General features: G+C 38.4%; 1 protein-coding gene across 8 annotated transcripts in view; it reads left to right on the top strand.

Annotated features, from left to right (window-relative positions):
* The window catches only part of myo18ab (myosin XVIIIA b), a 92,222-nt gene that overhangs the window by 76,781 nt on the left and 2,907 nt on the right, over window positions 1–12,534 (top strand). For 4 of the 8 annotated variants that reach the window (XM_054794675.1, XM_054794674.1, XM_054794673.1 and 1 more), the window contains 4 exons: window positions 33–218; window positions 341–480; window positions 2,352–2,396; window positions 6,372–6,494. In XM_054794675.1, the coding sequence (XP_054650650.1) occupies window positions 33–218; window positions 341–480; window positions 2,352–2,396; window positions 6,372–6,494 (494 nt within the window). Of the gene's footprint in view, window positions 1–32; window positions 219–340; window positions 481–2,351; window positions 2,397–6,371; window positions 6,495–9,986; window positions 11,301–12,534 lie in introns of all 8 variants that reach the window. The other 4 variants (XM_054794676.1, XM_054794671.1, XM_054794677.1 and 1 more) reach the window with 3 other exon arrangements.

Raw genomic sequence — 12,534 nt, 5'->3', positions numbered from 1 at the left:
GGAGTGAGTTTGATTCCATCTCTTCTGTTCAGAGCCTTGTGGCGCGTCTCAAGGAGAACCTGGAAAAAATGACAGAGGAACGAGACCAGCGCAGCAGCAATGAGATGCGTGATAAAGAACAGAGCAAACGTTTGCAAAGGCAGATCCGTGACATGAAAGAAGAGATGAGTGAACTTGCCAAAAAGGAAGGAGAGGCCAGCCGCAAAAAACACGAGCTGGTAATGAACATACATTACCATACATTACCATACATTACATTACCAGCTCATACCTTCTCATACCTTCTCATCAATGACCCCAAACGTTGAAAGATTTATGTCGTGCCTTGTTGAACCCACAGGAAATGGACATTGAGAGCTTAGAAGCTGCAAATCAGAGTCTACAGGCGGACCTCAAACTGGCCTTCAAGCGGATTGGTGACCTGCAGGCTGCCATTGAGGACGAAATGGAGAGTGACGACAATGAAGACCTGATCAATAGGTACAACACACTGCAAGCTTCTTTGGAAACTCAAGCATAAAACAAAACCCACTTTTCACTGCTCAAAAAGGAATTCATTAGTCATTATTGCATTTGCACGTTTATGATATTATTCATTAGTCATTATCGCAGTTTGTTATCATCTATATTGCAGTCGCACATAATGATATCGTTCATTAGTCATTATCACATTTGCACGTTTATGATATTATTCATTAGTCATTATCGCAGTTTGTTATCGTCTATATTGCAGTTGCACATAATGATATCGTTCATTAGTCATTATCGCAGTTGTACGTTTGTTATCGTCTATATCGCAGTTGCACATAATGATATCGTTCATTAGTCATTATCGCAGTTGTACGTTTGTTATCGTCTATATCACAGTTGCACATAATGATATCGTTCATTAGTCATTATCTCAGTTGTACGTTTGTTATCGTCTATATCACAGTTGCACATAATGATATCGTTCATTAGTCATTATCGCAGTTGTACGTTTGTTATCGTCTATATTGCAGTTGCACATAATGATATCGTTCATTAGTCATTATCGCAGTTGTACGTTTGTTATCGTCTATATTGCCGTCACACATAATGATATCGTTCATTAGTCATTATCGCAGTTGCATGTTCATGGTATCGTCCAGTAGTCATTATCGCAGTTGCACATTTATGATATCGTCATTATTGCAATTGCACATCTATGATATCGTTCAGTAGTCATTTTACAGCTGCACGTTTGTGATATAGTTCATTATTTATTCATTATGGCAGTTCATGATATCGTTCATTACACAGTCGCATGTTTATATTGTCATTATCGCAGTTATACATTTATGATATCGTTCATTAGTCATTATCGCAGTTGCACGTTAATGATATCATTCATTACGAAGCTGCACGTTTATATCCTCTTAGTCATTATCGTAGTTGCCCAGTTATGATATTCATTAGTCAGTTACACGTTTATGATATCATTCATGACTCATCACCGTTGCACGTTGATGATACTGTTACCTGTTACACGTTTATGATATCATATCATTCATGAGTCATCAGAGTTGCACGTTGATGATATTGTTAATTAGGTATTATCGCAGTTGCACGTTTATGATACCACCAAGGCATGATGGTGCAGACATCAGAGCCTTCATAGGGATCATTAGCCTTTTGTTATGCGCATTCATATTCCAGGGCCCAAATTCATTACAATAATATACTGTACTTCCCGTGTATTACTTGTAGTAAGTATACTTCTCTTGGATGTATTGCCTTTACATTGGGATTTATTTCTTGTTCCAATTTGAGGAAACCTTTATATTGAAGAAAAAGTGTTTCTTGACATAGGAAGATAACTACAGAACATTCTTTAGCCTGAGGTCCAACAAATAGTCTTTGTTCCTTTAGACAGAATGGTCCAATAAATAGTCTTTGAATGGGACTAGTTGTTTTACTGGATGCTATGAACTGGATCCAGTCCTCCTTTCAGTTCCGTAATGAGCAGATAAAGTATATGTTCATACAGAATATATTGATACAGTATATGTTCATAAAGAATATATTGATTATATCAGTAAGTCAGACTGTTGTTAAAAAAATAAGAAGCTCATTTCCTCTGTGATGCTTGCAGTCCTTGTGGGAAAACAGTACGCCTGTGTACCAGACTGAAGGTAGTGAAGAATCTGATTATCAATACATACAGTATATACCGTTTCACCCCTGGTTTAAAAAAAAAAAAAAAAAAAGCAGTGGGTCGTCATACCTTGAATCCACGTTCACATTGTATGTTTTCATTTGGTCTCATTTTCTTCTGTTCTTCATCTCTTGTGTTTCCTTGTATGTGTTTGTCCACTTATCACCACCACCAGTTTACAAGACATGGTGACTAAGTATCAGAAACGCAACAACAGAACGTGAGGAGCTTTAGGTTTTCGTTTGTTTGCCAGCACTGGAAATGATGCACCATTCTACAGTCTTTGCACGCAACAACTTGAGCAGCTGACATTGAAAGGAAACCCGGATGGATCTCGTTATGGCTTGCCTGCACCCAGCAATATAGTTCACTTTAGAATGGTCGCACTCGGTAGATAGTTTGTATGAAGGCAAAAATAAAACAAGAAAAGCAAAAGTGTGCTTTTTCTCAAATAAATGGCACATCAAAACATCTTCTGGTAGTCCCATGCCAAGACGAAAAAAAGTCTAAATCAGGAGTGATCAAAGTGCGGCCCGCAGCACATTCTAAGAGTATAACAAAAAAATGAAAATGAATTAAAACTCCACTGTAATTTTACAAGAATAAAATCAAAATATTAAGAGAAAAAATTGTATTCTAATGAGAGAAAATGTGATTTAATAAATAAAATAATAAATATTATGAGAAACAAAAATGTTTTTTAAGGTTATGAGAAATAAAACAACAGGGAAAGTGTTGATTTTTGCAAACTTAGGTTGCGAAAAAGTTACAATGTTATGAAAACAGTCTAAATATTATAGGAATAAAGTCATAATGGTGAGAAAACGATATATATATATATAAACAATATATGTATAAAATATACAGAAGAAGTAGTTGGAAAATTAAAAAAAAACAATTGCTGTAATTTTACGAGAATAAAAACAAAATATTTGCAGAAAAAGTTGTAATCTAACGAGAAAAAAAAACTAATATGAGAAGAAATAACATCACTTTAGGAGCATAAAGTTGAAATATTAAAGAAAAAAATTTGGTAATAGTAGTTGTAATATGATGAGACATAAAACAATGAATAAGCAGTAATTTTTGGAAAATTAGGTTGCAGAAAAAGTTAGAATGTTACGAGAATAAAGTCAAAATATTATGGGAATAAAGTTATAATTACAAGAAGAAAATTGACAAGATGAGAGTTTAAATAGTTGGAAAATGTTAAAAAGCAACAACGGAAATGAAAGAATCTGCAGTAATATTATGAGAATAAAGTGAAATATTAAGATAAAAAGGTTGTAATCTAACGAGAAAAGGTTGTAATTTTACAAGAATAATGTATTATTATGAGGAAAAATAAAGCCATTTTAGTGGCATAAAGTTGAAATATTAAAGAAAAAAGTGTCATTTTAGAAAGAAAACAACAAAAGTAGTAGTTATTGGAAAATTAGGTTGTGGATAGTTATGTTACGAGAATAAAGTGAAAATATGGGAATGAAATCGTAACTACGAGGGAAAAAAAATACAAGAAGAAATAGTTGGAAAATATTTTTTAAAAACCAGCAAAAATGTAATATTATGAGGAAACCTGTAATATTATGAGGGAAAATAATCATTCAATCATTTTAGTAGTGTACAGTTGAAATAAAGAAAAAAGTTATTTTTCGTCGTCGTAATATTATGACAAACAGTTAATTTTTGGAAAATTAGGTTGGAGAAAAAGGGATAATATTATGGGGTCTTTGAAGTAAAAATATTGCGGGGATAAAGTCATAATTACAAGAAGAAAGTTGAAATAGTTGGAAAATTAAAAAACAGCAGAAATGGAAAAAACAGCTGTCAAGTCAAAATGTTCAGGAAAAAAATGCGTATCTAAGGAGGAAAAAAAGTCAATTTTAGGAGAATAAACTCGTATTATTAAGAGAGAACTGTTTAGCCAAAGAGGGTTTTCTCTGCGGGATAAGGCTTGGGGACTGTGCATCATTGACAGTGCTGTGAGATTTGACATTCCTCATATAACCTTTGGTGTACGCCACTGCTTGACTGCATGCGCACATGCATGAATGTCACCATCCGTTCCTGAAGCACACTCCCCTTCTCACATTCCTTATTGTTCAGTAGTCAGAACCATTCTCTTACCCACCAAGAACTTCCACATCACGGTCTGTGTGGCATGTGGAACGCTGCTGTCGTGTGTGGGAAGTGCAGGACCGTAGTAGCCAGGCTTGTTCTCTTTCCACATTGCCTTGATGACCGCCTTCCCTCACACAGAAAGGAGGTGTGATTCTCATCCCTCTTGGACCTCAGCTTGCTGAATAATGCAATAATGTCAAAGGCTGTCTTGTTCACGGGCACATCACTCACCATGTTAACCTTTGATTGTCACGTTCTGCAGAGCTGCACTAGAAACAATGCACACTCCATTGTTTTTATTGCACAGATAAGGGCTGGGTATTGTTTACACATTGTCCCATACGGTGCCAAGTCGGTACTTTTGAAACGGTGCCTGTGCTTAAACGGTTTCCAAATTGGTAGGAAAGCATACAAACTTTGTCCAAAACGATGCCTTTTTTCATTTTTACAGAGCTTTGTGACATGCTAGTTCAACAGAATAGGAATTTATACAAATAATTTGATAACTAAGTAATATTTTAGTTCATTTCTATGGAACAGATCTGAAGTATTTGAAATGTTGAAATATAAATACTAGCTATGCATCTAGCGCCAATGGCAGCATGGCATGGAAAATGATAAGTGGGTTATTGGAAAGGTTTCGCTCCTGCAAGAGGTCTAAGGTCCCAAAATATTTGAGAACCACTGATGTAGGAACCTCGGAAATGAAAGATTATACGCTGATTGAGTAGAAGTGGTGGCTCCAGACGGGATTTGGGAGGGAGGGCAAAATGGCTCTTTTGATAATAAAGGTTGCCAACCCCTGCCACAGGCTGTCAAGTGGTTGTCCAGCTCAGGTCTTAAGGCGTCAGGAACGTATTATCATGCAGCTAGACCAGCTGGCATTCATTACTTTGTCATCATCCTATTAGCAGGCAGCAGCAAACCCCTATGATCTACAGCTGTAGGGACGCTATTGTAACGCTGACTCCTGCACAGCCATGGCCAAATGTTTTGAGAATGACACAAATATTAATTTTTACCAAGTCTGCTGCCTTAGTTTTTATGATGCCAATTTGCATATACTGCAGAATGTTATGAAAAGTGATAAGATCAATGGCAGTTAATTAATTAATTAATCCATAGTGATTCTCTGGTTAACATATTGAGTGACAATAACAGACTGGAAGCTTTAAAAAGGAGGGCGGTCCTTGAAATCTTTGTTTGTCCTCTTTTAACCATGGTTACCTGCAATGAAACACGTGCAGTCATCATTACATATGTAGCACAAAAAGGCTTCACAGGTAAGGATATTGCTGCTAGTAGGATGGCACCTAAACCAACCATTTACCAGATCATAAAGAACTTCAAAGAGAGAGGTTCAGTTGTTGTGAAGAAGGCTTCAGGACACCCAAGAAAGTCCAGAAAGCGTCTTAACTGTCTCTGAAAGTTGATTTACCTGCGGGATAGTTGCACCAGCAGTGCAGCGCTTGCTCAGGAATGGATGGTAGCAGGCAGGTGTGAGTGCATCATCACACACAGTGAGGCGAAGACTTTCAGAAGATGGTCTGACAACCTCCCAAAGCAACTTCTCCCAACCATCCAAGAACAGTTTAGTGATGAACAATAATACCTTTTCCAAAGGCAAAGTGGCTAGTAACACCTGGCATAAAGATCGAAAAACACTGAAGGAGCAAACTTTGTGAAAACCAACACTTGTGTCATTCTCAAAACTTCTGACCGCGACTGTCCAGTTTAGGGATGATTCACTGGGCCGTAGCCACCTACTAAAGTTACAACGTCACGAGAACACTCATCTACCACTATATCTACTGTACATCTACTGTAAATCCAGTGATAAGCTGTCATGTGGTGTTTCAGTGTGGGTTATCTCCCTTTGGCACGTTTCTGTGTTAACAGGCTCTATTTTATTGTCGGACTGCATGTGTGCTGAAGAAATAACACAATCCTGCGACTGCTCCTGAAGAAACACGTGCTGAAAGCCTGATTTCTACTACTCTTTACTAACATTCCGTAACCCCCTCTGAAGCGGACTCTTCCGTGCTCTTTCTGACCTGTTTTCTTTTGTCCACAGTCAAGGGGATTCAGACACGGACTCTGAGGTGGAGGGTTGTGTGGATGATGTGAAATGCTGGTTGTCCAAAAGTAAAGGATCCGCCAAGAACTTTTCAGACGACGGCAGCCTGAAGAGCTCTAGGTCGGTGAAAGCATGCGCCATGACAGCAGTTACTTGACAGCACACTCAGACTGCTTTTAGTTGACCTCGATTGGTCAACTCATGATGAACTTCATATGAAGCAGGTCGAACTCTCTACGTTTTAGCAGCAACTCCAGCGAGTTCACCTACTCATGAATCAGCAAAGTCGAAGTCAACCAAACCGAGTTAAATGGCTCAACACATCTAATCAATCAATTGAAAGTTAGTACATTGGAAAAAGTCGTGCTGTGTGAATTGGAATAGCACTGCTGTGGAAAATCATCTTCTCTGCAACCACATCATATCTGCTCAGTGTTGGCTGGCATCTTTCCTTCTCTTAACCGCTCCTACTGTACTTTTATCAGCAACTGTCCAGCTCTATGTAGTCGTTACAGTCCCACGCTTTCAAGGAACAACGTTTCCCTTTGTGGAAAATACATTGAAATCTGTAACCCCTCTGCAAACATTTCAAATATAATCAATTGACAAATGTCAATTCATTATTTTGTAGACAAGAGGCGTCTAGCGCCATGCAGATGATCATAGCACGTCTGTGTGACATTCACGTATATCATAGCAGAAATAGTCATCCCTCGTTAAAAGCGGTTAATTGGTTCCAGACGCCAACCGCGATGAATGAATTTCCGTGATACAGGATTCAGTGTTAATAAATGGAATATTTTTGTAGTTGGAGCATAAAAAACCTGTTCATGACTTTCTAAATGCAGTTTTTAACATTAGAGCCCTGTAAGCTTTAAATAACACCCCTATAGTCAACTTCACACTCCCATTATTCACTGTTTACAACACATTGTGCAACTCTTATGCTGCAGGGACTCGAGCCAGCCACTAGCTGACAAGCTAGCCTCAGATTTATTGCTTCTAAATTTAAGAAGCCAAAAACGTACCACTTCCACACGGAATGGGAGGAAAACAACAACTAAAAATGTTATGTTTACACATCATTGTACCACGTCTCCTTGACACGAGTCAGAAAAGGAGGAACAGAGTTCCTTTTCAGAGATCAACTGGACTTCCCTCAACCTTAAAGGAAAAGTGCTCTTTTTTGGGGGGGGTGGGGGTATTTTGCCCATCATTCCCAATCCTTATGTAAGGCATGAACACGTCTTTCTCATTTCTGTGCGTTCTAAAGATAAAAAAAGAGGACGCACCTATTCCGCCTATAAAGCCTTGTGAAAAAAACCTCCAAAAAGCGGCAACAACGCTCCATTGGTGTTGTTTTAATTTGTTTTGCAATTGCATGCAAGTTGCGTTGGAGTATGTCACATTGTACGATTCACAGTTCCACATGTTCAAAAAGGAGTAGGAAGAAGCACAGCTTATTTAATCCTACCTGCCATCCATGAACACACAGGAAATGATAACGTTGTATAACAATGTAGTAAAATAGGAGTCAGGATTTATAATTCCTGTCATGATTTTAGGTAACAGACATAATAATAATATTTATTATATACAACAGAGACCTAGTTGGATAATGAGTGAGTACACACATGAACTCACAAGACATGAAGAGTTAATAGTAAGTGCATTGTTTGAGTTCCATAATTTGATTCCACATACGGAAATGCTGAAGGTTTTCAGCGTTGTTCTCGCGTATATGTGTTTTAAGTTTAATTTTTGCCTAAGGTCATATTTCTCCTCTCTTGTTGAGAAGAATTGTATTACGTTTTGAGGTAGCAGGTTATTGTTTGCTTTATGCATAATTTTAGCTGTTTGAAAGTTTACCAATTCAGCAAATGTATGTATGTTCTCTGTAAGCGGCATTGTGGATTATCCTAACTGATCTTTTTTGTAACAAGTGAAGTGCGCTTGTATAATTATTACCCCATATCTCCACACAATAAGTTAGATATGGTCATACCAGAGAGCAATACAGAGAATGGAGTGGTTTTTGGTTCAGGTCAAATTTTGCTTTCTTCAATATTGAGGTATTTGTTGCCACTTTGCGTTTTTAGAAATGTATTTTCGTTCACTCTGTCAATGTCCACGCCATCCATTTGTATTTGCGCATAAGTATCCCTCCTGCTATTACCAATTAACATTATTTTTGTTTTACTTAAGTTCACTGTCTGTTTTTATCAAACTATCTTTTTAGTCGTCATTTTGTCGGTATGTATCATCTGCAAGTAATACTAGCTTTTATTTCTCGTGACTTGACAGATGTCATTGATATACAGTATTGATTGAACAGTTTAGCTCTTAAAGCTTTTAACCCAGTTCAAAACTAACCCTCTGATTCTATACCTTTGTATTTTTTAAATTAGGATATTGTGATTAATTGTATGGAAAGCGTTTGTCAAATTCACAACAAGGAAAATTGAATTGGTACAACTTTAGCTTCTTTTCATTTCGTTGGGAAATATACCCGTCTGTAACGACAAATTACTGATGTACGTCAATGGTTCTGCGATCTCATCAATAACTCCTTGTATCGTTCCAATTTCAATTCCATTACAATCAGTTACAAGCCATTTACATCATGTGACCTGCATGTTAACCAAGCTACAGTGACATTGTTATTATTATTGTTAATTACATTATTACGCCCAAGAACTACTTTACTGGCGTAGTGACATCTCACCACACCACACCGGCTAGCTACTAGCCGGCTAGTGACTAGCTTCACCACACACTCGCTCACAATGCCTCAGGCTACTACGGAAAGGTAACGCTACATATTGGAGCTGCCGCCACTGCTGCTGTGTTTTTGTTTTTGAGTTCGGAAAAGGTAACGCTAGGTGTAGCGTTCCTTTCTATGTTGCTATGTGAAATCAATGCACCCAGGATGGAAGTTTTGCTAATGCTTAAGGTGACCAAAATACGGCAAAATAAATGACATGTTATCATGAATGTGCTGTTACTAAATGCTCATACCATGGATATAAAACCATAAAACCTTGTTGGAGGTTTTTGGATGTGTTTTAATAGCAGGCTTTCTAGGCAGAATAGGTGTGTCCTATTACGTGCATTAATTATCTGCCTTTTTTTTTTTTTTTAGGTGTTTTTAGATCTTTAAAACGCACAGAAAAGAGAAAGACGTGTGTTCATATGTCACATAAGGACTGTGGATGATGGCAAAACTCCAAAGTACACTTTTCCTTTAAATTGCTTTCTCCAATGCTGGCATTACAATGGCTTGTATCTGTACTCCTGTTTGAAGTCAATTGTAAACTGTCCTTGAGACTCCTAGATTGATTTCACAGAAAAGACCGAACAAGTTCACCACCGCAAATATTACAGCAGTCACTCGTTATTCAAAGATTGTACATTTTTTGCAAATGAATTAATTTTCATTATTTGTTGGTTTAGATTAATTTTGAGTGCGTACATCTGCACCGCACCCTTCTATTTTGTGTATTTTTATTTCTTTCTCATTCTTTGCATTGACTTATCTAGACCATCTCTCATCTTCTCATTTCTCTCCCACTGTCTTTGTTCCCGTGGACTTCCGCCGATGTTGCTGTCTAGATTTGCTGTAAACTTAGATGCAAAAGAAGGGAAGGATTGGTCCGAGGTTAAGCAGTGGAAGGAAGCAGATAAAGACGTAAAGACGAGCCGGCCGGTGTCCGTCATGAGCTCCCTCAGCTACAGAAAACACTCCCACCTAGATTTGAAAGGGGACGCCTTGAAGAAAAGTGCAGAGTCAGAGGACAGTCTGTCTTTCCAAAAGAGTAAAGCCAAAAACACAGACCTTCAGGATGACACCAACTCAACCGGCTTCAGGAGGAAATCCTCGGCAGCTGATGACGCAGATGACAGACAGTCGGTTTTCTCCCAAGGCAAGGAAAGCCATTGGGGCGACTTTGACAAAGAATCGAGCATTTCATTCATTCCGCCAAGGCGGGCCTCTACCGGCATCGGCTTCAGCCCAGAGGATGATGATGCAAAGTCTACCCTCAGCTTTGGTCTGGAAACCCCCCTTGGACGCCGGCAAAGCACTTCACGCTTGGATGACAGCCCCAGTTTTCCGAGACGGTCTGGGGGTCGCAGTCCCGGTAGCGTAAGCCAAGCTGATTCCCGTATGTCACACGCACGTAGCTGCCGTCTGAGCGAGTTTGATCTCGATATGGACGATAGCAGAAGTGTAGCCTCATCTGCTGGCCGAAGCATTTCCATGCCGCCACCGCAGGCTCGATCGGCAGCAGACCTCACCGATACCGTGGACATCAAACCAGTCAGTCATCGAAACTACCTCGACCCAGACCTGGAAAAAGCCATCAATGAAGTATTGAGTTTCAAACCCATTCAATTCAAACGCAGGAGCCTGGAGGACTCTGAGGCTGAGGAGGTCCAATCCAAGGGGAATGAAGAGGAAGGTGGGAGTATCCAGAAATGCGGAGGAATGCCCCCTGCCGGTCATCTTCAACGCTCCGCCTCAGCGCTGAGCTGCTTGAGACCCCGCAGCAGCAGCAGCTGTAGGAGTCACCGCAGCAAAGGCAAGAAGAAGAAGAAGAAGAAGAAGAAGTATAGTTCACAGTCTGAGAGTTCAAGTGATGGTCATAGGAGTAGCTCCAAGAGGAGGTCCAAGAAGTCCAAGAAGAAAAAATTGTCATCATCATCATCAGATTCTGAATCGGAGTCGAGCTCCGGTGCCTCCACCGTTTCCTACCGCAGCTCCAGCAGTGTGAAGAAATCACCATCTCAAAAGGTCCTTCAAGTCGAAGAGGAGGGAGACGATGTTCCTCAGAGGGAGAGCAAGAAGGATGACAAGAAGAGGAAGAAGAAGGTGGACAGCCTGATGATGAAGTACTTGTATCGTCCGGATAGCGACTGAAGCGGGCAGTAGGTTCTTGCCTGAAAGAGTGACTTGTTGTTGCTTCTCCCAGCATGGTGTGATCCTAATCCCAAAATCCAAACCACTGATGCACTGCTGATGCAATGTAGCAAACCATCACGTATTGTTTGATAGCACGCATGCCTTCTTCTTCATGCTCACTTTGTAATACTACACGCACTACATACTACATACATACTTACATATTATTACACCAGGGTGTCCACTTTTTGTCCAGCGAGGGCCACATAGTGAAAAATGAAAGGATGCAACTTTGCCCCTTTGATATTTTGTAAAGCAACACATGTAGATATGCTAAGATTCAGCTTTGTCATACAGGTGAAAAAGCCTTAATATCAACTTCGCTCTTTGCTCTTTTTTTCCCCATTTCTGCTGTTTTTATTTACATTTTCTAAATATTTCCACTTCTCAAATAATCTTCATACATTTTCTTCTCGTATAATGACTTTATTCCCATCATATTTTGACTTTATTCCCGTAATTATAACGTTGTGACCTAATTTTCCCAAAATGACAACTTTATTTTCTTTTGTTTGTGTCAAACTCTACTTTAACGAAACATTTTTTCAATAATAGTTCTTCAATATTTCAACTCAAATGCTTATTCTCGTAAAATTGTTACTTTAAGACTTTCTCTCTTTAATATTTTCACTTTATTCTTGTAAAATTGCAGCTTTTTTTTTACCCATTTTTACTATTTCAACTTTCTTCATGTAAATCTTTACGGAAGTATGAGTTTATTCTCGTAACGTTATAACTTTCTCCTCAAACTAATTTTCCAAAAATGACAACTTTATTTGTTGTTTTGTTTCACATATTTTTGAAAAAATACCGTATTTATTCTTTAATATTTCCTCTTAATATTGCGGGTTTATTCTTTTAAAATTGTGGCGTTTTTTTCTTCTTAGAGTACGACTTTATTCCCATAATATTTTGACTTTATTCTCGTAAAATTGCAGCTGTTTTTTTCCATTTGTTTGTTTTATTTTTATTTTCCAACTATTTCAACTTTTTTCTTGTAAATGTTCTTGTCGTAGTTAAGACTGTATTCCCATATTTTCACTTTATTCTCCTAACATAGCTTTTGCTGCAACCTAATTTTCTAAAAATGACAACTATATTTGTCGTCGTGTTCCACATATTACGGCTTAAAAAAAAAAGTCTTTCCTTTTAATATTTCAACTTTATGCTGTTAAAATGATATTATTTTGACTCATCATT

This window comes from Dunckerocampus dactyliophorus, chromosome 12 (genome assembly GCF_027744805.1).
Source record: "Dunckerocampus dactyliophorus isolate RoL2022-P2 chromosome 12, RoL_Ddac_1.1, whole genome shotgun sequence".
NCBI classification, from domain to species: domain Eukaryota; kingdom Metazoa; phylum Chordata; class Actinopteri; order Syngnathiformes; family Syngnathidae; genus Dunckerocampus; species Dunckerocampus dactyliophorus.
This window is presented reverse-complemented; position numbering and strand designations above follow the sequence as displayed.